This window comes from Salvelinus alpinus, chromosome 23 (genome assembly GCF_045679555.1).
Source record: "Salvelinus alpinus chromosome 23, SLU_Salpinus.1, whole genome shotgun sequence".
Lineage (NCBI taxonomy): Eukaryota > Metazoa > Chordata > Actinopteri > Salmoniformes > Salmonidae > Salvelinus > Salvelinus alpinus.
Genome location: NC_092108.1, coordinates 15910908 through 15938726, shown reverse-complemented (window position 1 = coordinate 15938726; position 27819 = coordinate 15910908). Strand labels below are relative to the sequence as shown.

General features: G+C 44.8%; 1 protein-coding gene across 5 annotated transcripts in view; it reads left to right on the top strand.

The window, feature by feature from the left end:
- The window catches only part of LOC139550336 (receptor-type tyrosine-protein phosphatase S-like), a 125323-nt gene that overhangs the window by 88151 nt on the left and 9353 nt on the right, over window positions 1-27819 (top strand). For 3 of the 5 annotated variants that reach the window (XM_071361173.1, XM_071361174.1, XM_071361172.1), the window contains exons 13-28: window positions 6108-6428; window positions 6578-6771; window positions 8033-8059; window positions 8337-8454; window positions 8596-9237; window positions 10496-10590; window positions 12568-12821; window positions 14352-14439; window positions 15020-15238; window positions 15631-15788; window positions 16563-16577; window positions 16826-16938; window positions 24089-24186; window positions 24712-24847; window positions 25083-25258; window positions 26684-26803. In XM_071361173.1, the coding sequence (XP_071217274.1) occupies window positions 6108-6428; window positions 6578-6771; window positions 8033-8059; window positions 8337-8454; window positions 8596-9237; window positions 10496-10590; window positions 12568-12821; window positions 14352-14439; window positions 15020-15238; window positions 15631-15788; window positions 16563-16577; window positions 16826-16938; window positions 24089-24186; window positions 24712-24847; window positions 25083-25258; window positions 26684-26803 (2774 nt within the window). The remainder of the gene's footprint in view (window positions 1-6107; window positions 6429-6577; window positions 6772-8032; window positions 8060-8336; window positions 8455-8595; window positions 9238-10495; window positions 10591-12567; window positions 12822-14351; window positions 14440-15019; window positions 15239-15630; window positions 15789-16562; window positions 16578-16825; window positions 16939-24088; window positions 24187-24711; window positions 24848-25082; window positions 25259-26683; window positions 26804-27819) is intronic. The other 2 variants (XM_071361176.1, XM_071361175.1) reach the window with 1 other exon arrangement.

Below are 27819 nucleotides of genomic sequence, written 5' to 3'. Positions count from 1 at the left end.
CATCCCTGATCTACAATATAGTGGCAGTTGCCCATCCCTGATCTACAATATAGTGACAGTTGCCCATCCCTGATCTACAATATAGTGACAGTTACCCATCCCTGATCTACAATATAGTGATAGTTGCCCATCCCTGATCTACAATATAGTGGCAGTTGCCCATCCCTGATCTACAATATAGTGACAGTTGCCCATCCCTGATCTACAATATAGTGACAGTTACCCATCCCTGATCTACAATATAGTGATAGTTGCCCATCCCTGATCTACAATATAGTGGCAGTTGCCCATCCCTGATCTACAATATAGTGATAGTTGCCCATCCCTGATCTACAATATAGTGGCAGTTGCCCATCCCTGATCTACAATATAGTGATAGTTGCCCATCCCTGATCTACAATATAGTGGCAGTTGCCCATCCCTGATCTACAATATAGTGACAGTTGCCCATCCCTGATCTACAATATAGTGACAGTTACCCATCCCTGATCTACAATATAGTGACAGTTGCCCATCCCTGATCTACAATATAGTGACAGTTACCCATCCCTGATCTACAATATAGTGATAGTTGCCCATCCCTGATCTACAATATAGTGGCAGTTGCCCATCCCTGATCTACAATATAGTGACAGTTGCCCATCCCTGATCTACAATATAGTGATAGTTGCCCATCCCTGATCTACAATATAGTGATAGTTGCCCATCCCTGATCTACAATATAGTGGCAGTTGCCCATCCCTGATCTACAATATAGTGGCAGTTGCCCATCCCTGATCTACAATATAGTGATAGTTGCCCATCCCTGATCTACAATATAGTGGCAGTTGCCCATCCCTGATCTACAATATAGTGACAGTTGCCCATCCCTGATCTACAATATAGTGACAGTTACCCATCCCTGATCTACAATATAGTGATAGTTGCCCATCCCTGATCTACAATATAGTGGCAGTTGCCCATCCCTGATCTACAATATAGTGATAGTTGCCCATCCCTGATCTACAATATAGTGATAGTTGCCCATCCCTGATCTACAATATAGTGACAGTTGCCCATCCCTGATCTACAATATAGTGATAGTTGCCCATCCCTGATCTACAATATAGTGATAGTTGCCCATCCCTGATCTACAATATAGTGACAGTTGCCCATCCCTGATCTACAATATAGTGACAGTTGCCCATCCCTGATCTACAATATAGTGGCAGTTGCCCATCCCTGATCTACAATATAGTGACAGTTACCCATCCCTGATCTACAATATAGTGACAGTTACCCATCCCTGATCTACAATATAGTGGCAGTTACCCATCCCTGATCTACAATATAGTGACAGTTACCCATCCCTGATCTACAATATAGTGACAGTTGCCCATCCCTGATCTACAATATAGTGACAGTTGCCCATCCCTGATCTACAATATAGTGATAGTTGCCCATCCCTGATCTACAATATAGTGATAGTTACCCATCCCTGATCTACAATATAGTGGCAGTTGCCCATCCCTGATCTACAATATAGTGATAGTTGCCCATCCCTGATCTACAATATAGTGACAGTTGCCCATCCCTGATCTACAATATAGTGGCAGTTGCCCATCCCTGATCTACAATATAGTGACAGTTGCCCATCCCTGATCTACAATATAGTGGCAGTTGCCCATCCCCGATCTACAATATAGTGATAGTTGCCCATCCCTGATCTACAATATAGTGACAGTTGCCCATCCCTGATCTACAATATAGTGGCAGTTGCCCATCCCTGATCTACAATATAGTGACAGTTGCCCATCCCTGATCTACAGTATAGTGACAGTTACCCATCCCTGATCTACAATATAGTGGCAGTTACCCATCCCTGATCTACAATATAGTGGCAGTTGCCCATCCCTGATCTACAATATAGTGATAGTTGCCCATCCCTGATCTACAATATAGTGATAGTTGCCCATCCCTGATCTACAATATAGTGACAGTTGCCCATCCCTGATCTACAATATAGTGATAGTTGCCCATCCCTGATCTACAATATAGTGACAGTTGCCCATCCCTGATCTACAATATAGTGACAGTTGCCCATCCCTGATCTACAATATAGTGACAGTTACCCATCCCTGATCTACAATATAGTGATAGTTGCCCATCCCTGATCTACAATATAGTGACAGTTGCCCATCCCTGATCTACAGTATAGTGACAGTTACCCATCCCTGATCTACAATATAGTGACAGTTGCCCATCCCTGATCTACAATATAGTGACAGTTACCCATCCCTGATCTACAATATAGTGATAGTTGCCCATCCCTGATCTACAATATAGTGGCAGTTGCCCATCCCTGATCTACAATATAGTGACAGTTGCCCATCCCTGATCTACAATATAGTGGCAGTTACCCATCCCTGATCTACAATATAGTGGCAGTTACCCATCCCTGATCTACAATATAGTGACAGTTGCCCATCCCTGATCTACAATATAGTGACAGTTGCCCATCCCTGATCTACAATATAGTGGCAGTTACCCATCTCTGATCTACAATATAGTGGCAGTTACCCATCCCTGATCTACAGTATAGTGACAGTTACCCATCCCTGATCTACAGTATAGTGGCAGTTACCCATCCCTGATCTACAGTATAGTGGCAGTTGCCCATCACTGATCTACAGTATAGTGGCAGTTGCCCATCACTGATCTACAATATAGTGGCAGTTGCCCATCCCTGATCTACAGTATAGTGGCAGTTACCCATCCCTGATCTACAGTATAGTGACAGTTACCCATCCCTGATCTACAATATAGTGACAGTTACCCATCCCTGATCTACAATATAGTGTCAGTTACCCATCCCTGATCTACAGTATAGTGACAGTTACCCATCCCTGATCTACAGTATAGTGGCAGTTACCCATCCCTGATCTACAATATAGTGGCAGTTACCCATCCCTGATCTACAGTATAGTGGCAGTTACCCATCCCTGATCTACAATATAGTGACAGTTGCCCATCCCTGATCTACAGTATAGTGGCAGTTGCCCATCCCTGATCTACAATATAGTGACAGTTGCCCATCCCTGATCTACAGTATAGTGGCAGTTGCCCATTCCTGATCTACAGTATAGTGGCAGTTACCCATCCCTGATCTACAATATAGTGACAGTTGCCCATCCCTGATCTACAGTGAGGGAAAAAAGTATTTGATCCCCTGCTGATTTTGTACGTTTGCCCACTGACAAAGAAATGATCAGTCTATAATTTTAATGGTAGGTTTATTTGAACAGTGAGAGACAGAATAACAACAAAAATATCCAGAAAAACGCATGTCAAAAATTTTATAAATTGATTTGCATTTTAATGAGGGAAATAAGTATTTGACCCCCTCTCAATCAGAAAGATTTCTGGCTCCCAGGTGTCTTTCATACAGGTAACGAGCTGAGATTAGGAGCACACTCTTAAAGGGAGTGCTCCTAATCTCAGTTTCTTACCTGTATAAAAGACACCTGTCCACAGAAGCAATCAATCAATCAGATTCCAAACTCTCCACCATGGCCAAGACCAAAGAGCTCTCCAAGGATGTCAGGGACAAGATTGTAGATCTACACAAGGCTGGAATGGGCTACAAGACCATTGCCAAGCAGCTTGGTGAGAAGGTGACAACAGTTGGTGCGATTATTCGCAAATGGAAGAAACACAAAATAACTGTCAATCTCCCTTGGCCTAGGGCTCCATGCAAGATCTCACCTCGTGGAGTTGCAATGATCATGAGAATGGTGAGGAATCAGCCCAGAACTACACAGGAGGATCTTGTCAATGATATCAAGGCAGCTGGGACCATAGTCACCAAGAAAACAATTGGTAACACACTACGCCGTGAAGGACTGAAATCCTGCAGCGCCCGCAAGGTCCCCCTGCTCAAGAAAGCACATATACATGCCCGTCTGAAGTTTGCCAATGAACATCTGAATGATTCAGAGGACAACTGGGTGAACGTGTTGTGGTCAGACGAGACCAAAATGGAGTTCTTTGGCATCAACTCAACTTGTCGTGTTTGGAGGAGGAGGAATGCTGCCTATGACCCCAAGAAACCATCCCCACCGTCAAACATGGAGGTGGAAACATTATGCTTTGGGGGTGTTTTTCTGCTAAGGGGACAGGACAACTTCACCGCATCAAAGGGACGATGGACGGGGCCATGTACCGTCAAATCTTGGGTGAAAACCTCCTTCCCTCAGCCAGGGTATTGAAAATGGGTCGTGGATGGGTATTCCAGCATGACAATGACCCAAAACACACGGCCAAGGCAGCAAAGGAGTGGCTCAAGAAAAAGCACATTAAGGTCCTGGAGTGGCCTAGCCAGTCTCCAGACCTTAATCCCATAGAAAATCTGTGGAGGGAGCTGAAGGTTCGAGTTGCCAAACGTCAGCCTCGAAACCTTAATGACTTGAAGAAGATCTGCAAAGAGGAGTGGGACAAAATCCCTCCTGAGATGTGTGCAAACCTGGTGGCCCACTACAAGAAACATCTGACCTCTGTGATTGCCAACAAGGGTTTTGCCACCAAGTACTAAGTCATGTTTTGCAGAGGGGTCAAATACTTATTTCCCTCATTAAAATGCAAATCAATTTATAAAATTTTTGACATGCGTTTTTCTGGATTTTTTTGTTGATATTCTGTCTCTCACTGTTCAAATAAACCTACCATTAAAATTACAGACTGATCATTTCAATGTCAGTGGGCAAACGAACAAAATCAGCAGGGGATCAAATACTTTTTTCCCTCACTGTACAATATAGTGGCAGTTGCCCATCCCTGATCTACAATATAGTGACAGTTACCCATCCCTGATCTACAATATAGTGGCAGTTGCCCATCCCTGATCTACAATATAGTGACAGTTACCCATCCCTGATCTACAATATAGTGACAGTTGCCCATCCCTGATCTACAATATAGTGACAGTTGCCCATCCCTGATCTACAATATAGTGGCAGTTGCCCATCCCTGATCTACAATATAGTGACAGTTGCCCATCCCTGATCTACAATATAGTGACAGTTGCTCATCCCTGATCTACAATATAGTGGCAGTTACCCATCCCTGATCTACAATATAGTGGCAGTTGACCATCCCTGATCTACAGTATAGCTCTGTTCTTATCCAGCCAAGCAAAACTAAGCAGAGCTGTGTCTCTAGACAACATCTTAAAGGCCCTCTTCCCAGTTGTAAATCACTGTGCTGCCATTGGTCAGAGCAGAAAGGTGAAAGCCAATTATCTGGTATCAGTTACACATCCTCCAGGGCAGTAATTAAGTTGTCCTTTATCTCATTACCTAGCTAACATGATTAATTCCTTTCTTCCTCCATTAAGCTTTGTCTTCTGTGTTGAAGCCCTTGTCTTCTGTGTTGAAGCCCTTGTCTTCTGTGTCGAAGCCCTTGTCTTCTGTGTCGAAGCGCTTGTCTTCTGTGTCGAAGCCTTTGTCTTCTGTGTCGAAGCCTTTGTCTTCTGGGTCGAAGCCTTTGTCTTCTGGGTCGAAGCCTTTGTCTTCTGGGTCGAAGCCTTTGTCTTCTGGGTCGAAGCCTTTGTCTTCTGGGTCGAAGCCTTTGTCTTCTGTGCCGAAGCCTTTGTCTTCTGTGCCGAAGCCTTTGTCTTCTGTGCCGAAGCCATTGTCTTCTGTGCCGAAGCCCTTGTCTTCTGTGCCGAAGCCCTTGTCTTCTGTGTCGAAGCCCTTGTCTTCTGTGTCGAAGCCCTTGTCTTCTGTGTCGAAGCCTTTGTCTTCTGTGTCGAAGCCTTTGTCTTCTGTGTCGAAGCCTTTGTCTTCTGTGTCGAAGCCCTTGTCTTCTGTGTCGAAGCCCTTGTCTTCTGTGTCGAAGCCCTTGTCTTCTTTGTCGAATCCTTTGTCTTCTGTGTTCAGCTGAGTCATGTTTGTTTGTATTTAGAGGCCTTCTCTTTTAATTTAGTTTTCCTTTTTTCTATCCTTTTGTTTTGGCTTTGGTTTTTCACCCTCTTTCCGCCACTGTCTCTTTGCTCTCCCTTTCTATTTCTTCCTGCGTTCCATACGCCCCTGGCCTTGCCCACTTCCTTATCCTGACCCTCATCCAATCAGAGCCCTCGGCTGCTCCCCTGGGCGTGTCCTGTGACAGCTCCAGCTCCACCTCCCTGAGGGTAATTTGGACACCGCCGCCCACTGAGACCCAAAATGGCACACTGACTGCTTATGTGCTGCGCTACCAGCAAGTGGTATCTGGGACCGAGGTCAAAGGTCAGGGTCCAGAGGTGAAGGGGCCTCCCATCCCCCCAGAGCAGGGGCAGGCGGTGGTGGAGGGGCTGGAAAAGTGGACCTGGTACCGCGTTAGCCTGGCAGCCTTCACTACCGAGGGGTCCGGACCAGAGAGTCCAGCGCTGCTCTGCCGCACAGACCACGACGGTGAGCGGGTGTGTGTTTGTGTCAGAGAGATATCAAACGAGCTTGAGATGAGAATTTTTGAAGCAGGGTAGATGGAAGGCTGAAGTTCTAGATTAGCTGATCGATGCGTTGATTGAGAAATTAGACGTGTGTATGTGTGTGTTCCTTAGTCCCGGGTGCGGCCCCTCGGCAGGTGGAGGTCCGGCCCTTCAACTCCACTGCCCTTAGGGTCACCTGGCGATCTGTGTTGCCAAGGCAACGCCAAGGTCAGATCCGTGGTTACCAGGTGCACTATGCTCGTGTGGAGAGTGGCTCATCACGCAGCCTTCCCCGAATCAAAGACCTGCTATTGGACGACAGCCAGGTGAGGTCATCACCTTCTTATTTTTCTTATTTACATTTTCCGTAAAAATTATTTCATTTGAATATCTTCTCAACAGTCACGTACATATGTACTTTCAAAGATAACATATATATTTGCCAGCTATCACACCTCTGCAGGTCGTTGTTCAGTTAAAGTGAAGCAAATCATTTATCTCACTGAGTCTTTGCAGTACACATCACCTCCCACCAATGTTCCCTCTAAACTGCGCGCATGTGCAGCACGCAGCGCCCCGGGACTGCAGGAGCAGAAGAAATATCAGCACGTGCAGAGAAGCACGAGATTGAACTTCACTCAACTTTCTAGTGTTTTCCCCTTTAGTTAACACTAACAACGTTTCCCTTTACTGTGGGGATTGTGATCGAATCAATGCAATATTTGTCACTTTCAATGGAACATACCGAAACAAAACAAACTATGCAAGATTTAGTATGCAAAATTAACTATGCAAGAGATTTTATTGTAGGCAGAGCGCATCGGAGTAGGATTCTATTGCATTGACAGGTACGACTCAGGCCGGTGCACCATAACCAATCAGAGCTGCAGTAGGCCAATATGCAAATAGACCATTGCCATATATTGAATTGAACCATTACATTTGAACTGGACTGTTTTACAGCATGAGGGGTCGTGATTATTATGCGCTTGTTTTGAGATCAAAGTGAGAGCTACATGTAGCTATTTGTCCACATTTGTTCATATTATTTACTAGTTAGCGAGTTATTAGCCCAGTTATAGCTAATTCATAGTCAGAAATGTGGAAGGGATTGCTTCCTACAAGAGCACAAAACGTGAACATTTCTAGACATCTTTGAAAAGCGAGTCAGGTAAAAAGCTTTTTTCCTGTCTAGGGGCAGTATTGTATTTTGAGACAGGCTTGAATAAGCTAAGAAGCCAATACTGTAGGCAGAGGGTAGCACCATTTCATAGATTCTCTGTAATAATGGTATGGGGAATAATAATTCATTTTGTTTTGTAAAGTTGTTTCTTGGCCACTGTTAAAACAGTCAATAATAGCAGGTACAGCATCAGTGTTCACAGTAAACGCTCCTATGGAAGTTGCACAGAATCTTCACAACATTTGCGCTCAGCAGACCTGAAATTTGCCTCAGTGGCAAAAAAAATTGAGGGAGCATTGCCTCCCACTACGCTCCTATTTCCTCCTCCTTTATCTAATCTCTTCTCTGGACTCATTCACACTCCTCCCTCTCTCTCTCCCCTCCGGGTCCAACCGTGGGATCAGTTTGTGGAGGATGACTCTACTGAATATGTGAGTATGGATCATTCTGTCAATGTTAAACTGAACCTACAGTGGTACATTGCATAAGTAAGCTATGAACTCCTCATTAGGAGATGCCTTCTATCTGAGAGACAGTCAGTTTGTAACGTCACTATGTAAAGTAATAGGACAGAGTGAGTTAATACTATGTGATGTGTTAGTAGAGATAGGGGGAGAAATGGAGGGCTAGGGAGGAAGGGAGAGGGAAGAGGAGAGAGAGGTTTATAAGGCTTAGCTGAAAAAGTATCTTGTGTGTGTGACCCTGTAGGAGATGATGGTGGGGGGTCTGAAGCCTGAGATGTGGTACTCTGTGTCTGTGGCGGCTTACACCACTAAAGGGGATGGAACACACAGTAAAGCCAGGGTGGTGCAGACACCGGGGATTGGTAAGCATTGCACACATAAGATCACTAACTAATACACACACAATACACACACGATAGCATATTAGACATACAGTATATGAATGTTTCAAAGGCACAGTGCAGACTTGACATGTCTGTGCCTCTTCCTCCTCTTGTCTGCAGTGCCTGGTGCCCCCTCACTGTCGGTGCGCCCAGGGTCTGAACCCTCCATGGTGGTGAGATGGGGGCCCCCTACTGGGGGTTCAGACTCAGGTCCAGGGGCCAAAGGGTCTGAAGTTCAGATCCAGGGTTTCCGGCTACAATTTGGGCTGAAGAATGCAACCCTGGACACTACGGTGGAGTTTTCGGCCAGGGAGCGAACGTACACACTCATAGACGTAATTCCAGGGTTGACCTATGTCGTTACCCTTTCCGCCAAAAGCCGGTCAGGATACGGAGACGAGGCACGGGAGGAACTCGAGATGCCTGAGTACCCACCCAGGGGCTACCCTCAAATCTCAGAAAACATTAACGTCACCTGTTGTTCGCTCCAGTTCTCCTGGCTGCCCCCTGTGCCAAGCGAGCGAAACGGTGTGATCACCGAATACACAATAGCTTATCGGGAAGCAGGGGGTCTTAACCCTCTGGGCATTGACCCTCTGGTACCCCCTCGCCAGATCACGCTCCCGGCTATTGAGTCCAGCTACACCATTCTGGGCCTGAACCACAACACAGGGTACGAGGTGCAGATGTGTGCCCACACCAGCGTAGGTCCCGGCCCATTCAGTCCCCCGCTGCTGTATCGCACACTGGCCTTTGAGACAGGTAGGGCTGGCCTGGGGCCTGGGACTGGCACAGGGCTCCAGAGAAACCCCCCTATTCACTCTAAATACTGGTCTAGAGTCAGATTTTTAAAATTTTAATCTGAACCTTGAATATCATAGTCCAAAATGCAACACTGACTCTGGGCCAGTTACAAGGGTCAACTTTCACCCACAGAGTGGTTGAAAACGAGTCCACTGGAAAAAACTGCAAATCCTAGTCTCTTCCACACACCCACCACCTCCTCCCACACCTCCTCCCACACCTCCTCCCACACCTACTCCACACCTACTCCTCACCTCCAAGGAAAACTGACTGAATGCCACATGAATGAATGTATGGAGAACACGCTCTCACACCCACAGGTAAAAGTCAGTAGAAAAGCAGGACTGGTTGTGAACTGTGAGGTAAGTGTTGAGTCTGGGCTCCTTGGCTGACTGAACGAGGCTTTCGTTTAATACACATGGTTTGTTTCTAAAGGTAAGCTTTTACCTCCTTTTGGATTGACCTAACCTGTTCCAACCTTTGTTGACATGCTGTTAACATGTTTTGTAGCCCTCACACTCCCCAGTAGGCACTTCACCACTAACCAAACACATTCTTCAGTTCTGTTGTTCTCCCTCCACTCTTCACTCTGATCAATCAATCCACCCTCTTCACCTCCTCCTACTCTTCCTCCAAACCTTCATCTGCCGTTCCCACTACCACCATGTCCAAAGACCCACACCTACCCTCCATCACACACTAACAGATCTACAGGGTGGAAGCAGAGGAGTGGAGAGGTTGAATGGCACACTGCAGTCTAAAGATGACCTTGCTTTGACTGTCTAACATCCCCGCATCCACTTCACAGCGACCCGATAGCTCCTTGAGGAGAGAGTTGTTTGGCAGTTAAATATTCTGTGTGTTCTGTTCCGGAAATAAACCGGAGCGAATTAGGCTAGAACGAGATAAAGTGGGATTACACAGATTATGTCATCATAAAGAGGAGGATGAACAGGGCACAACGGAGCCAACTGTTCCTATCTCTTCAATGCTATTCACTCTTATTTGCTACTCAGTGCCCATATACTTACTTCCTGAAGAATCTTGAGATGTATGACATCACTGTTTAATTCTTCTTAATCTTATTTTAGGAATTAGGATCCTTTGTTATAGAACCCACTAGAACTCCACAAAGGGTTAAGGACAGACGAGACATGTGAATGGGGTGGTCTATTCTGCCACTGACCATGTGTCTGTTTTCCCGTCTTCCAATCAGATGTCCCGAGGAATTTCTCAGTGAACCTGGCGACCAAGACGAGTGTTCTCCTGACCTGGGAATTCCCTGAGAGCCCCTACCCCTACCACTTCACTGTGAGTGTGTGTGCTTCTGGAAACAACTGTGTGTGTACATATGCATACGTTTCAAGTTTTCATGTCAAGTGCACAAGTAAAGTGAAATGCCTTTCTTGCAAGCTCTAAACCCAACAATGCAGTAATCAATGTAGTATTAAAAATATCATGAGAAATAAAAAAACATACAAGAAATAAAAAATAAATAAGAACATGAGAAGTAAGTAATTTATATACTGGTTAAGTTTCAATATCATATATACAATGTGCAGGGATACTGGAGTGATAGAGGTAGATATGTATAGGGGTTAGGTGACGGGAATCCTGGAGTGATAGAGGTAGATATGTATAGGGATAAGGTGACAGGGATACTGGAGTGATGGAGGTAGATATGTATAGGGGTAAGGTGGCAGGGATACTGGAGTGATGGTGGTAGATATGTATAGGGGTAAGGTGACTAGGCATCAGGATATATGATAAACAGAGTAGCAGCAGCGTATGTATGTGTGTGGTGTGTGTGTGTAGAGTCAGTATAAATGTATGTGCAAATTAAGTGAGTGTGTTGGAGTGCCAGTGTGTGTGAGTGTGTAGAGTCCTGTGAGCGTGCAGAGACAAAAATACAAATAAAATACAAGGGTCAACTCAGACAGTCTGTGTAGCCATTTTGTTTGCTATTTAGCAGTCTTATGGCATCGGTGCTGTTCAGGAGCCTGTTGCTGTCAGACTTGATGCACCGGTACTGTTTGCTGTGCGGAAACAGTGACAACAGTCTATGGCTTGAAGGGCTAGCGTCTTTAATGATTTTCCGGGCCTTCCTTTCACACCGCCCTCTATAGTGCCATGAGATCGAGGGCGGTGCTGTTGCCATACCAAGCAGTGATGCAGCCAGTCATGATGCTTTCAATGGTGCAGCTGTAGAACTTTGAGGATCTGGGGGCCCATGCCAAACCTTTTCAACCTCCTGAGGGGGAATAGGCGCTGTCGTGTCTTCTTCACGACTGTGTGTGTGGACCATTGTAAGACCTTAGTGGTGTGGATACCGAGGAACTGGAAGCTCTCAACCTGCTCCGAGATCAGCGAGATCACCCAGTCCTCTGGGTCGGTGGAGGCACTCATGCACGGCACGGTGTTGTTATTGTCGAAGCGTGCATAAAATGCATTGAGTTCGTCTGGTAGATGGGCATTGTTGGATAGATCACGGCTGGGTCTTCCTTTGTAATCCGAAATGGACTGTAGCCCCTGCCACTTGGTGGGCATCGGAGCCTGTGTAATATGATTCTACCTTATTCCTATATTGTCCTTTTGCATGTTTGATGACTCTGCGAAGGTCAAGACGGGACCTCTTGTACTTGTTCCTGTGCTCAGCCGTAGCCTCAGGGTTGTCTGTGAAAGCCCTGTGTCCAGTAGCCCTGTCCTTTATTTTAGCGCCAACCTCAGTGTTAATCCAGGGCTTTTGACGGAGGTGGTTAGTTCGTTGGATAGCCATTGGGTGTATCTTGTCCGAAAGCCATGTTTCGGAAAAGCAGAGAATATTCCAGTTAAGAGGTAGCAAATTTGGTCATCCATCTTATTATCAAGTGACTGTACATTAGCTAGTAGAATGGAGGGAAGAAGTGGTCGGTTTTCGCTTCGCCTTAATGTCGCCAGGCCTCCCCTCTCTTGCCTCTGTAACGCCGGATTTTCCTCTTGCATACCCCGAAAATTGGGTCAGAATTACAGAAAGAGCCCAGGGCAGATGAGTCAAGTTGAAGTAGAAGCTGGAATTGGGGTAAGTAACTACCGATCTAATGTTCAAGAGTTCTTGTCAGTTGTAAGAAATAATAGCGAATACATTTTGTGAAAATAAGTCAAAATAAACGGCTAAAGAATCACAAAATAGCAAAGTTGGGTTGGAGCTCGCAAAATGGCGACCATTAAGGATGGCGCTATCTTATTATGTGTGTGTATATGTGTGATCTTAGCCGTCAGAAATACCCTCCCCTATCCTATTCCTCCCAGGTGGAGTATAACCGCCAGAAGATGGAGGTGGATGCCAAGCTGAGGAAAGCAGTGATCCCCAACTTGCAGCCAGATACTAACTATGACTTCAAGATCACCTCCTCTGAGGGCAACATGGGCGGGCTGAGGCACCGCATCCACGCCAAGACCTCTCCACCAATTGCCATCCGCCGTCCGGAGATTGACCACACCCGTGACACGGAGACCACCATCACCCTAATCCTGCCCTCGCTGGAGAACCGCATCCCTGTCAAGTAAGGGCTAGGCACAGGGTTGCTTTCTGGTGATTTTGATGGGCACACGGTTGCCTTCCAACAATATGAATTGTTTGGAAAATTCCAGAAAATTATGTCATGGCTTTAGAAGCTTCTGATAGGCGAATTGACATAATCTGAGTCAATTGGAGGTTTACCTGTGGATGTAATTCAAGGCCTACCTTCAAACTCAGTGCCTCTTTGCTTGACATCATGGGAAAATCAAAAGAAATCAGCCAAAAATTGCAGACCTTCAAAAGTTTGGTTCATCCATGGGAGCAATTAGTAAATGCCTGAAGGTACCATGTTCATCTGTACAAACAATAGTACGCAAGTATATAAACACCATGGGACAATACAGCTGTCATACCGCTCAGGAAATAGACGTGTTCTGTCTCCTAGAGATTAACGTACTTTGGTACGAAAAGTGAAAATCAATCCCAGAACAACAGCAAAGGACCTTGTGAAGATGCTGTAGGAAACAGATAGAAAACTATCTATATCCACAGTAAAACAGGTCCTATATCAACATAACCTGAAAGGCCGCTCAGCAAGGAAGAAGCCACTGCTCCAAACCCACCATAAAAAAGCCAGATTATGGTTTGCAACTGCACATGGGGACAAAGATCATACCTTTTGGAGAAATGTCCTCTGGTCTGATGAAACACAAATAGAACTGTTTGGCCATAATGACTATCGTTATGTTTAGAGGAAAAAGGGGGAGGCTTGCAAGCCGAAGTACACCATCCCAACCGTGAAGCACGGGGGTGGCAGCATCATGTTGTGGGGGTGCTTTGCTGCAGGTGGGACTGATGCACTTCACAAAATAGATGGCATCATGAGGATTGAAAATTATGTGGATATATTGAAGCAACATCTCAAGCCATCAGTCAGGAAGTTAAAGCTTGGTCGCAAATGGGTCTTCAAAATGGACAATGACCCCAAGCATACTTACAAAGGTGTGGCAAAATGGCTTAAGGACAACAAAGTCAAGGTATTGGAGTGGCCATCACAAAGGCCTGACCTCAATCCCATAGAAAATTTGGGGGCAGAACTGAAAAAGTGTGTGCGAGCAAGGAGGCCTACAAACCTGACTCAGCTACACCAGCTCTGTCAGGTGGAATGGGCCAAAATTCACCCAACTTATTGTGGGAAGCTTGTGGAAGGCTACCTGAAACGTATGACCCAAGTTAAACAATTTAAAGGCAATGCTACCAAATACTAATTGAGTGTATGTAGTGTATGTAAACTTCTGACCCATTGGGAATGTGATGAAAGAAATAAAAGCTGAAATAAATCATTCTCTCTACTATTATTCTGACATTTCACATTCTTAAAATAAAGTGGTGATCCTAACTGACCTAAGACAGGGAATTTTTGTTTGGATTAAATGTCAGGAATTGTGAAAACTGAGTTTCAATGTATTTGGTTAAGGTGTATGTAAACTTCCGACTTCAACTCTGCTAGTAAACTGCCACAGAAAAGTTGTAATGAAATCCCTGATAATCTGGTTGTTCCTCTGTCCTGTAGGAACCTGTATGTGGTGGTAGTTCCTCTGAGGAGGACGAGGGGGGTCATTAGACATCTCAAGAGCCCAGACGAGATGGACTTGGAGGAGGTGAGAGCTATAGCAACCTATCTGGGAACACATGAACTGGCTCGTCCTCTCTCTGAGAACGTTTGCTCTATTAGATTTTATCATGTGGTTTCTTAATGTTTACATAACAAAATCCATCAGTAACATCACCTCTATCTCTCTCCCTCCCCCTCTCTCTCTCCTTCCTTCTCTCTCTCTCTCTCTCCCTCCCTCTTTCTCTCTCTCCATCTCTCTCCCTCACTCTCTCTCCATCTCTCTCCCTCACCCTCCATCTCTCTCATTCCCTCTCTCTATCTCCCCTTCCCTCTCTCTCCATCTCTCTGTCTCTCTCTGTCTCCCTCCATCTGACTCCTTCCCTCTCCTCCCTCTCCTCTCTTGCTTTCTCTCTCTCCCCATATCTCTCTCTCACACTCTCTATCTATCCCTCCCTCTCTCCATCTCTTTCTATCTCTCTCTATCCCACTTTCTCCATCTCTCTGTCTCCCTCTCCATCTCCCTCTCTCTCCACCTTTGTCTCCCTCTCTCTCTGTCTCTCCCTCTCTCTCTCTCTCCCTTTCTCCATCTCTCTGTCTCCCTCTCTCTCCATCTCTCTGTCTCCCAGTTGTTGAAGGACAGCAGTCAGAGACAGAGGGAATCTAGACAGCAGAAACAGGTAGACCTGCGCAGAGCCTACATCTCAGCCCTCTTCACCCCTGCTACTCTGCCAGCCTTCTTCACTCTGGGGGACCAGCTGGACTACGGAGGCTTTGAGAACCGCGCTCTAGAACCGGGACAGGAGTATGTGTTCTTCATCCTGGCTGAACTCAATGGCACCACAGTGGTACGGGCCAATTCAATTATGTTTTTTTTTGTGTGGTTGTGCATACACTCTTAGAAAAAAAAGGTGCTATCTAGAACCTAAAAGGGTTCTTCGGCTGTCCCCGCAAGAGAACCCTTTAAAGAACCCTTTTTGGTACCAGGTAGAACCCTATTTGGTTCCATGTAGAACCCTTGGGGACAGCCGAAGAACCCTTTTGGAACCATTTTTTCTAAGAGTGCATGCATTGTAGGACGGTGTGCATCCCTCTCACGTAGTCTTCTCTGTCATTCTCAAGAGACGTTGCAATACTTTTAAGACAATTAAATTCATGAAAATTAGGTTAATTTCCCCTGGCTAGCCCTTACTGTGATATGTATTCCTCACTCACTGTGCTCTTTGTTTGTGTATTGTAGAAGATGTACGCGGACAGTCCGTACACAGAGCCAGTGATCGCTCCGGACTCAGACCCCCAGCCCCTGGACGCGGGGGATGGTCTGATCTGGGTGGTGGGACCCGTCCTGGCCGTGGTCTTCATCATCTGCATCGTCATCGCCATCCTGCTCTACAAGAAGTGAGTGAGACCCGCAGAGGGAGCACTGAACTTACAGCGATTTTATAGCTAACATGTATAACTACAGTATCTATCCATAACTAGCTAACATGCTATAACCAGCTGTCATGCTAACTATATAAATAGCTAACATGTTATAAGTAGCTAACACTCTATAACCAGCTTACATGCTAATAACATTATAATGTTATAAATAGCTAACATGCTATAAGTAGCTAACATGCTAACACTCTACAACCAGCTTACATGCTAATGTTATAAATAGCTAACATGCTATAAGTAGCTAACATGCTAACACTCTATAACCAGCTTACATGCTAATGTTATAAATAGCTAACATGCTATAAGTAGCTAACATGCTAACACTCTATAACCAGCTTACATGCTAATGTTATAAATAGCTAACATGCTATAAGTAGCTAACATGCTATCACTCTATAACCACCTCCATGCTAATGTTATAACTAGCTAACATACTAATATGCTATAACTAACTAACATGCTAACATTCTAAGCACATACGGTGCTAGCCCACTATAACCATTGAAATGTTGCTACCTCAGCTTACACAGTATACTGGCATAACAGGCAAAGATACAATAACCAGCATTGTAAGGAATGACTGCTAGCCTGACCCAGCTGAAAAGACGTGTCATCCACAGAAAGCCAGCCATTTTGAATATAAATGTATCATATAGATTTTTCTCTCTGTCTCTCCCTCTGTCCCTCTCCTCCTTTCATTATTCATTCCATCGCTCGCTCCTGTTTCGGAAGCAACAAGCCAGACAGGTGAGTGTCGGCCATACTAAATAGTTGTCTTGATCTCAAAGGACAGATGATACAGGGCAAAATCTAATGCTTCAATTGCAGTGCAGCAATTTATAGCAGTATAATATATGTTTAACTTGTGTTCATTGAGAAAATAGATTGTGATGAATACTGTTAGACAGTCATGAACTCTAACCTCTTTACTCTCTCTGGTGTGTTGCTTGTCTGGTGTGTGTCCCGTTGTTTCCGTCTCCCTGGTCCCTGAACAGTAAGAGGAAGGACTCCGAGCCAGGCACCAAGAGCCTTCTGTGTAATGCTGAGATGATGGCCCACCACCCCACAGACCCTGTTGAGATGAGACGCATCAACTTCCAGACCCCTGGTATCTATTGTGCACACACATACACTCACACTCACACACATACACATACACATTCTTCGATAACACATTCTTTCTTGAAAAAAGACGGAAAGGTTTCTGAATTTATATGGTGGGAAAACATTTTTTTTACATCAGCAGTTGTCACAAAGTGCTTATACAGAAACCCCTCCTAAAACCACAAGACCCCAAAGAGCAAGCAATGCAGAAGAACAATGGCTCGGAAAAAGTCCCTAGGAACCTAGGAAGAAACCTAGAGAGGAACCAGGTTTTGAGGAACCAGGTTTTGAGGGGAGTCAAATAATAATCACAGAATTCAGAGGTTGAGACAAAATTTACGAGAGAGAGAGAGAATAGCCCACAAAGATCTCCCCAACCACACGAGCCTGAGGGGGGTGCAAAACCGAAAAAGAAGATCACATCAGTTAAAAGATCCTGGCATTACGTGAGGCACCCCTCTTAGGAAGGTAATGAGAGAGCGTGAGCAACCCAGTGACTCAGCCTCTGTAATAGGGTCAGAGGCAGAGAATCCCAGTAGAGAGAGGAGCAGGCCAGTGACTCAGCCTCTGTAATAGGGTCAGAGGCAGAGAATCCCAGTAGAGAGAGGAGCAGGCCAGTGACTCAGCCTCTGTAATAGGGTCAGAGGCAGAGAATCCCAGTAGAGAGAGGAGCAGGCCAGTGACTCAGCCTCTGTAATAGGGTCAGAGGCAGAGAATCCCAGTAGAGAGAGGAGCAACCCAGTGACTCAGCCTCTGTAATAGGGTCAGAGGCAGAGAATCCCAGTAGAGAGAGGAGCAGGCCAGTGACTCAGCCTCTGTAATAGGGTCAGAGGCAGAGAATCCCAGTAGAGAGAGGAGCAGGCCAGGCAGAGACAGCAAGGGTGGTTCGTCACTCCAGTGCCTTGCCGTTCACCTTCACACACCTGGGCCAGACTACATTCAATCATAGGACCTACTGAAGGCATCAAATCAAATGTTATTGGTCACATACACATATTTAGCACATATTATTGCAGGTGTAGTGAAATGCTTGTGTTCCTAGCTACAACAGTGCAGTAGTATCTAACAATTCACAACAATACACACAAATCTAAAAGTAAAATAATGAAATTAAGAAATATATAAATATTAGGACAAGCAATGTCGGAGTGGCATTGACTAAAATACAGTAGAATAGAATACAGTATATACCGTACATATGACATGCGTAAAGCAGTATGTAAACATTATTAAAGTGACTAGTGTTCCATTATTAAAGTGGCCAGTGATTCCATGTCTATGTATATAGGGCAGCAGCCTCTAAGGTGCAGGGTTGCGTAACCGGGTGGAAGCCGGTTGGTGTTGGTTATTTAACAGTCTGATGGCCTTGAGATAGAAGCTGTTTTTCAGTCTCTCAGTTCCAGCTTTGATGCACCTGTACTGACCTTGCCTTCTGGGTGACAGCGGGGTGAACAGGCAGTGGCTCAGGTGGTTGATGTCCTTGATGATCTTTTTGGCCTTCCTGTGACATCGGGTGCTGTAGGTGTCATGGAGGGCAGGTAGTTTGCCCCCGGTGATGCGTTGTGCAGACCACCCTATGGAGAACCTTGCCGTTGAGGTCGGTGCAGTTGCCGTACCAGGCTATGATACAGGCCAACAAGATGCTCTCGATTGTGCATCTGTAAAAGTTTGTCAGGGTTTATGTGACAAGCCAAATTTCTTCAGCCTCCTGATGTTGAAGAGGTGCTGTTGCGCCTTTTTCACCACAATGTCTGTGTGGGTGGACCATTTCAGTTTGTCTGTGATGTGTACGCCCAGGAACGTAAAACATTCCACCTTATCCACTGCTGTCCCTTCGATGTGGATAGGGGAGTGCTCCCTCTTCTGTTTCCTGAAGTCCACGATCATCTCCTTTGTTTTGTTGACGTTGAGTGAGACGTTGTTTTCCTTACACCAAACTCCGAGTGTCCTTACCTCCTCCCTGTAGGCTGTCTCGTCGTTGTTGGTGATCAAGCCCACTACTGTTGTGTCGTCTGCAAACTTGATGATTGAGTTGGAGGCGTGCATGGCCACGCAGTCGTGGGTGAACAGGGAGTACAAGAGAGGGCTGAACACACACCATTGTGGGTCCCCAGTGTTGAGGGTCAGCGAAGTGGAGATGTTGTTTCCTACCTTCACCACCTAGGGGCGGCCCGTCAGACAGTCCAGGACCCAATTGTACAGGGCGGGGTTGAGACCCAGGGCATCCAGCTTGATGATGAGTTTGGAGGGTACTATGGTGTTGAATGCTGAGCTGTAGTCAATGAACAGCATTCTTACACTTTTGTCCAGATGGGATAAGGCAGTGTGCAGTGTGATGGCGATTGCGTCGTCTGTGGACCTTTTGGGGCGGTATGCAAACTGAAGTGGGTCTAGAGTGGCCGGTATGCGCATGCTTTGAGGACACGGCTAGGGATGCCGTCTGGGCCAGCAGCCTTGCGAGGGTTGACACGTTTAAATGTTTTACTCACGTCAGCCACGGAGAAGGAGAGGGGCACAGTCCTTTTTAGCGGGCCGTGACGGTGGCACTGTATTATCCTCAAAGTAGGCAGAGAAGGTGTTTAGTTTGTCTGGAGGTGTTCAGTTTGTCTCTTTGTTTCTTGGGACCTAGAACTAGCATCTCTGTTTAGACTGAGTTTAAAAGTGAAAACAAATCTGCAATCCACATCCTTATGTCTGAAACACAGGCTTCCGTGGTAAGCAATTTTGCGGCTTCACCATGTTTCATTGAAATATACAGCTGTGTGTCGTCTGCACAGCAGTGAAAGTTTCCGAATGACATCACCAAGAGGTAATATACAGTTGAAGTAGAACGTTTACATACACCTTAGCCAAATACATTGAAACTCAGCTTTTCACAATTCCTGACATTTAATCCTCGTAAAAAATCCCTGTTTTAGGTCAGTTAGGATCACCACTTTATTTTAAGAATGTTAAATGTCAGAACTATAGTAGAGAGAATTATTTATGTCAGCTTTTATTTCTTTCATCACATTCCCAGTGGGTCAGAAGTTTACATACACTCAATTAGTATTTGGTAGCATTGCCTTTAAATTGTTTAACTTGGGTCAAATGTTTCGGGGAAGCCTTCCACAAGCTTCCCACAATAAGTTGGATGAATTTTGGCCCATTCCTCCTGACAGAGCTGGTGTAACTGAGTCAGGTTTGTAGGCGTCCTTCCTCGCACACACTTTTTCAGTTCTGCCCACACATTTTCTACAGGATTGAGGTCAGGGCTTTGTGATGGCCACTCCAATACCTTGACTTTGTTGTCCTTAAGCCATTTTTCCACAACTTTGTAAGTATGCTTGGGGTTATTGCCCGTTTGGAAGACCCATTTGCGACCAAGCTTTAACTTCCTGACTGATGGCTTGAGATGTTGCTTCAATATATATATATCCACATAATTCTCCTTCCTCAGATGCCATCTATTTTGTGAAGTGCACCAGTCCCTCTTGCAGCAATGCACCCCCACAACATGATGCTGCCACCCCCGTGCTTCACGGTTGGGATGGTGTACTTCGGCTTGCAAGCCTCCCCCTTTTTCCTCCAAACATAACGATGGTCATTATGGCCAAATGACCAGTTCTATTTTTGTTTCATCAGACCAGAGGACATTTGTCCAAAGGTACGATCTTTGTCCCCATGTGCAGTTGCAAACCGCAGTCTGGCTTTTTTATGGTGGGTTTGGAGCAGTGGCTTCTTCCCTGCTGAGCGTCCTTTCAGGTTATGTTGATATAGGACTTGTTTTACTGTGGATATAGATACTTTTGTACCTGTTTCCTCCAGCATCTTCACAAGGTCCTTTGCTGTTGTTCTGGGATTGATTTGCACTTTTCGCACCAGAGTACGTTCATCTCTAGGAGACAGAACGCATCTCCTTCCTGAGCGGTATGACGGCTGCGTGGTCCCATGGTGATTATAGTTGCGTACTATTGTTTGTACAGATGAACGTGGTACCTTCAGGCATTTGGAAATTGCTCCCAAGGATGAACCAGACTTGTGGAGGTCTACAATTCTTTTTCTGAGGTCTTGGCTGATTTCTTTTGATTTTCCCATGATGTCAAGCAAAGAGGCACTAAGTTTGAAGGTAGGCCTTGAATTACATCTACAGGTACACCTCCAATTAACTCAAATGATGTCAATTAGCCTATCAGAAGATTTTAACCTTTCACGAGCCTCTACCCCGGGTCCGGGATCACCCCCCACCCCCCCCACACACTGATTAGCATAGCTAGCATAGCTTCACAAGTAGATAGTAGCATCTAAATATCATTAAATCACAAGTCCAAGACACCAGATGAAAGATACAGATCTTGTGAATAAAGCCACCATTTCAGATTTTTAAAATGTTTTACAGGGAAGACAAAATATGTAAATCTATTAGCTAAACACGTTAGCAAAATACACCACTATTCTAACTCCATCAGTTTCTTACTCCTTCAGGTGCTATCACCAATTCGGCTCAACTAAGATATTGATAGCCAATAACCTATAAAAAAAACCATCAGATGACAGTCTGATAACATATTCATGGTATAGGATAGTTTTTGTTAGAAAAAAGTGCATATTTCAGGTAGAAATCACAGTTTACAATTGCACCGACCATCACAAATCGACTAGAATTACTAGATAGAGCAACGTGTATGACCAATTTACTCATCATAAAACATTTCATAAAAATAGACAAAGCATAGCAATGGAAAGACCCAGTTCTTGTGATTTCAGACCATATTTCAGATTTTCTAAGCGTTTTTCAGCGAAAACACAATAAATCGATAAGTTAGCATACCACATGTGCAAACGTTACCAGAGCATCGATTCCAGCCAAAGAGCGCTATAACGTAATCACCGCCAAAATATATTAATTTTTTCACTAACCTTCTCAGAATTCTTCCGATGACACTCCTGTAACATCATTTTACAACATACATATACAGTTTGTTCGAAAAGGTGCATATTTAGCCATACAAAACCGTGGTTATACAATGGAAATAGTCACAACTCAAGCCTCAAAATGAGGAACGTCAGCTTTCAGAGTGATCTAGTTTAATCGAAAGCTAATCATATACTTGACTAAAAAATACAGGGTTGACAGGAATCGAAAGACAAATTAGTTCTTAATGCAACCGCTGATTTACATTTTTAAAATTATCCTTACTTTTCAATACAGGGTTCGCCAAGTGAAGCTATACCAAACAAAATGGCGAAATATGCGTTTAAAATATTTCGACAGAACAACGATTTATCATATTAAATATTGCTTACTTTGAGCTGTTCTTCCATCATATTCTTGGGCAATGTATCCTTTCTATGTTATAAACGTCTTTTGGTCGATAGATGTCCTCTGTCCTTCGAAATATCCACTAACGATCGAACGGGACCCCAAAACGTGTCCAAAGTTTCAGAGTGCACAACAAAGAAATTCCTCAAAATCGCACTAAACGGATATAAATTGCTATAAAACGGTTCAAATTAACTACATTATGATGTTTTTAACAACTATAACGACTGAAAACATGACCGGAGAAATATTGCTGGTTAGACAAGGATTTGGAATGAGGCAAGTCCGATGTCCTTCACGCTTCAGGCGCGCGACGAGAAAGGGCGGTCCCTATACATTTTGTGGTTTTATAATGGCTGGGATTGTGCAATAGACTCCATTCAAAACGTGATGACGTACAGACACCCAGAGGAAGACGTACGCAGTGTCGGTTTCTTCATAGCATTCACTGTCGCCTTAAAAACAGACTCCAGATCAGGGGTAAAAATTTCTGAAATCTGACCCCTGTCATGAAAAGTGCTGTAGATATTGTTCTGTACCACTCAGAGACAAAATTCCAACTTCTATAGAAACTAGAAGGTGTTTTCTATCCAATAATAACAATAATATGCATATTGTACGATCAAGAATTTAGCACGAGGCAGTTTAATTTGGAGACCCAAATATGCTAATGCGGAACAGCACCCCCTATAGTTGCAAGAAGTTAAAGCCATGACATCATCTTCTGGAATTTTCCTAGCTGTTTAAAGGCACAGTCATCTTAGTGTATGTAAACTTCTGACCCACCGGAATTGTGATACAGTGAATTATAAGTGAAATAATCTGTCTGTAAACAATTGTTGGAAAAATGACTTGTGTCATGCACAAAGTAGATGTCCTAACCGACTTGCCAAAACTACAGTTTGTTAACAAGAAATTTGTGAAGTGGTTGAAAAATGAATTTTAATGACTCCAACCTAACTGTATGTAAACTTCTGACTTCCACTGTATATTTAGTTGGAACTATAGTGGTCCTAGAACAGAATCTTAAGGATCACCAAAACTTACCACTGATTTGTCAGATGACAAACCATCCACAGAGATGAACTGATAACTTTCAGACAGATAAGATCTAAACCAGGCCAGAATTTGTCTGTGTAGACCAATTAGGGCAATAAAGAACAAAGGAGTGAAAGAAATGTACCACAGCAAACACACCAATAGGGGTCAAGTTTATAATACTCTAAAGCTTCTACCAAGATCTCATTTCCTAAGAGATCTAAATTGCTGTCTTCCAGGTTAGTACAGTTAGATGAGTCATAACTGTGTGACTGGCGGCATGGCACGGCCCAAACCCTGTAACCGTCTGCCCACAGTCCACCTGGCAGGCTCTAGATAACCATGCCAGAGAGGACGGAGGTGTCAACACAGTCAGAACTTAAAAGAAGTCCATAACCTATTGGTTCTTGAAAAGATTAAAGGTCAGAGTTAAAGTTACAGTTAGCTAATAGAATCATATTTCTGGATAGAAAACGTGGTACATTTATTCCGTTCTTCCCTGCGTGGCCAGACAGAGCTGAGCTGACCCACTCCGCCTCCACACCCTCAGAGTCCCACCTCCAGCTGCTCTGGTGTTAAATCTCACAGCTACGCTTCCACCACTTCATGCAACCCTGTGTGTAACAAGATACTGACCCCCTGTGTGTAGGTGTACTCTACATGCAGTCTCGTGTGCTTCCAGGGCTTATGCCTCGGTAAGATTTAGGTTAATGGGCTAACGCGGTCTTGAACCGCACTGGCCACCTGCGTTAGAAACCCACTTGGTCACACAGTGAGCCCTCATGACCTCTGACCTTTAACCCTTGTCCTTTAGGTATGATGAGCCACCCTCCCATTCCCATCACAGAGCTGGCTGAACACACAGAGATACTCAAGGCCAACGATAGCCTGCGTCTGTCTCAGGAGTACGAGGTGAGAGCGACAGCATGGAGGATGGATGAACATGAGTCCTAGGACCTGGTTTTCTACTCAAGGATGTGTACCAGTTGCCCCTTGCAAACTTAAATGGCATCCTATTCTAGACTCCTATAAAGGAGGAGAAAACATTGCAACTGTGTTTTCCATCCTTTAACTCTTCATCTCTGTTTCCTTGTCCTCTCAGTCCATTGACCCTGGTCAGCAGTTCACCTGTGAGCCTAACCCCAACCTTTTACCTCTCTGTGTTGTAGTCCATCGACCCTGGTCAGCAGTTCACCTGGGAGCCTAACCCCAACCTTTTACCTCTCTGTGTTGTAGTCCATCGACCCTGGTCAGCAGTTCACCTGGGAGCCTAACCCCAACCTTTTACCTCTCTGTGTTGTAGTCCATCGACCCTGGTCAGCAGTTCACCTGGGAGCCTAACCCCAACCTTTTACCTCTCTGTGTTGTAGTCCATCGACCCTGGTCAGCAGTTCACCTGGGAGCCTAACCCCAACCTTGTACCTCTCTGTGTTGTAGTCCATCGACCCTGGTCAGCAGTTCACCTGGGAGCACTCCAACCTGGAGGTGAACAAGCCCAAGAACCGCTATGCTAACGTCATCGCCTACGACCACACCCGCGTCGTCCTCGCCCCCAATGAAGGTTCAAGTCCAGGTACAGATTATGAGATGTTGGCCTCACTTGTAAGACAAGAAATCATTGTACAGTGAATGACACCCTTCATCTTGTCCAGGTAGAGGTCAAATACTGGATGGATTCAATTCAGATTGTAGTGGCGGTTGCAGGGAACCAGATAAAGTCTATAGTCCTGAACTAAGACATTTTCAATGACGTCAATCGAACTTAACAACTCTCCTCTTCCCTCCACATTCTCCCCCTCCATATGCAGGTATCCTGGGCAGTGACTACATCAATGCTAACTACATAGACGGCTACAGGAAGCAGAATGCCTACATCGCCACACAGGGCCCGCTGGCAGAGACATTCGGGGACTTCTGGAGGATGGTGTGGGAACAGAGAGCAGCCTCTGTGGTCATGATGACCAGACTGGAGGAGAAGTCACGGGTGAGACGGGACAGAGACAGGAGAAGGAAACACTCATCCACTCACTGACATGATCTACTGTAGGGCAACACTCATCCACTGGGTGTTATCTACACTCTTAGAAAAAAAGGGTTCTTCGTTTGTCCCAATAGGAGAACCGTTTTTGGTTCTAGGTAGATCCCTTTTGTGGTGAAAATGTGACTCACCACCTGGATTCGGTCTTATGTAGCAACATTTGAAATGGTGTTTTTTACATTGGATAAAAGTAGAGACTCAGAGCTACAAAATGGCATATCATGCACTGCATTTTTGAGGACCAATGGGAAAGTAAATCTGCTTTGAAAGTTGATAAACTTGTAAACTTTTGCTTGAAATGAAACCACTTTCTGTAAAAATTAGAAACATGTAATATCTGAAAATGTAGCTAGCTGGACTATCTTACCTGTATGCATTATCATGCATTATGGACGTGTCTCCCTGTCAGGAATGACATACCACGGTTGCTCTTAGTTTGAAGATGTAATCCGGAGACAGGTGTTTTCTCCATCTCTTTAGCTATCAAACTCTAATTCCACTGATTTCAAAACTCAATCCTCCAGAAAGTGGAGAGGAACACTTATGCAGCTCCACTACACATTTAAAAGCTGTGTTCAACAGGATTACCTACACAGACTGACCAGCTCAAATAGACAGAAGCCTTCTATATGGCAGACCAATCCGAACTCCCCTCGGCATATCCAGCCCACTCATTACTCATTATCTCAGCCAAGCATGACTAGTGGGAAGGTATTTTTCTGTGGCTTAACCAACAAGGCTAGAAATGTAACAATTGTATTCGTATTTACAGATGGCAAACAAGTTTGTTATTAAGGCACATGAAAGTTCCCATGTTCTAGAAGGCATTTTCTGAAAAAAAACACCTAGTTTCCTGAAACTTAGAATTAGAACCATTTACTGGTGAAAGGGTTCCACGTAGAACCTTGTATTAGTGAAAGGGTTCCACGTAGAACCTTGTATTAGTGAAAGGGCTCCACTTGGATCCAAAAAGATTGTTATTGTCAAAGGGTTCACCTATCACGACAATTGAAAACTCTTTATGGTTCCAGGTAGCACCTTCTTTTCTAAGAGTGTGCAGTAGGGCAAAACCCAGCTACTATGAAGGGGACTAGGACTTTGTCATTCACTGTAAGGTGGAGTCATCCACTATTTAAGGGCTCTGTCATCTACTGTAGGGCACTACTGTCATGCACTCAGTGTCATCCAATAGTCTAGTTCACTGAAGGTTACTAGGAGGCTGTCATCCACTGTAGGTCACTTTATAGGGCACAGTCATGAGTCATCCACTGAGGATGACATTGATGTTGTTGTTATTGATGATGATGATGTTACTGACAATGATCATTTTGATAACAGTGATGCTGATGAAGTTGTCTCCTGCTCCTGTAGATAAAGTGTGACCAGTACTGGCCGACCCGGGGTACAGAGACCTATGGGATGACTCAGGTCACCATACTGGACACTATGGAACTGGCCACATTCTGCGTGCGCACCTTCTCCCTGAAGAAGGTCAGTACACACAAACGCATGCACAAATACTGTACACACACACATGCATAGAAGCACACACACACACACACACACACACACACACACACACACACACACACACACACACACACACACACACACACACACACACACACACACACACACACACACACACACACACACACACACACACAAACTCCACTTCACCTCCCTTGTATTTTCTCCCTCCTCTATTCCTCTGTTCTTTTGGTAAATCCCCTGTCATTTGCTGTTGATTAATTTACTGTCATGCCCCATGATACTTCTACACTGTCGGCTAATGAACCAGAAACAATTTGAAGGGATTTGAATTCAAATCTGCGCTGTCACTCTATGAGAAAAGAGCAGGGAACAAAGAGGATGTTGTTAGGCAGTAGTTAATGGAGCATTGCATTCTATCCAGTCAGCCAGTCAGTTTGAGCTTGTGTTACTGCTACTACAATACCACTAGATCCTGAATATTCTAACTAATCTAGGATATAGAGCCATACCAGGCCTCAGTGTCCCAAATACAGAAACTGAAGTAGGCCAGCTGTCTTTGAAGTGTTTTGAGGTTTTGTACATGAATATGTCAATTAATATGTTATGTAATGTCTGGAAGCATAACTATTATGCATGTGGAGAACACAGATGCTTTTGTCTGGTTTCTGAAAGTTTCTGTCCCTGCCACTGTGTCTCATAAAGTAGTAATGATAATACTGCCTTCCCCTCTCCTCTCCTCTCCTTCCGCTCCTCTCTCCTCTCCTCTATCTTCTCTACTCTCTCCTTTCTATTCTCTAATCTCTACTCCCCTCTCTCCTCTATACTCTACTCTCGTCTCTCTCTCTCTCTCTCTCTCTCTCTCTCTCTCTCTCTCTCTCTCTCTCTCTCTCTCTCTCTCTCTCTCTCTCTCTCTTTCTCTCTCTTTCTCTTTCTCTTCTCTTCTCCTCCCTTCTCTCCTCTACTCTCCTCTCCTCCCTACTCTCCTCTTCTCTCTACTCTCCTCTTCTCTCTAC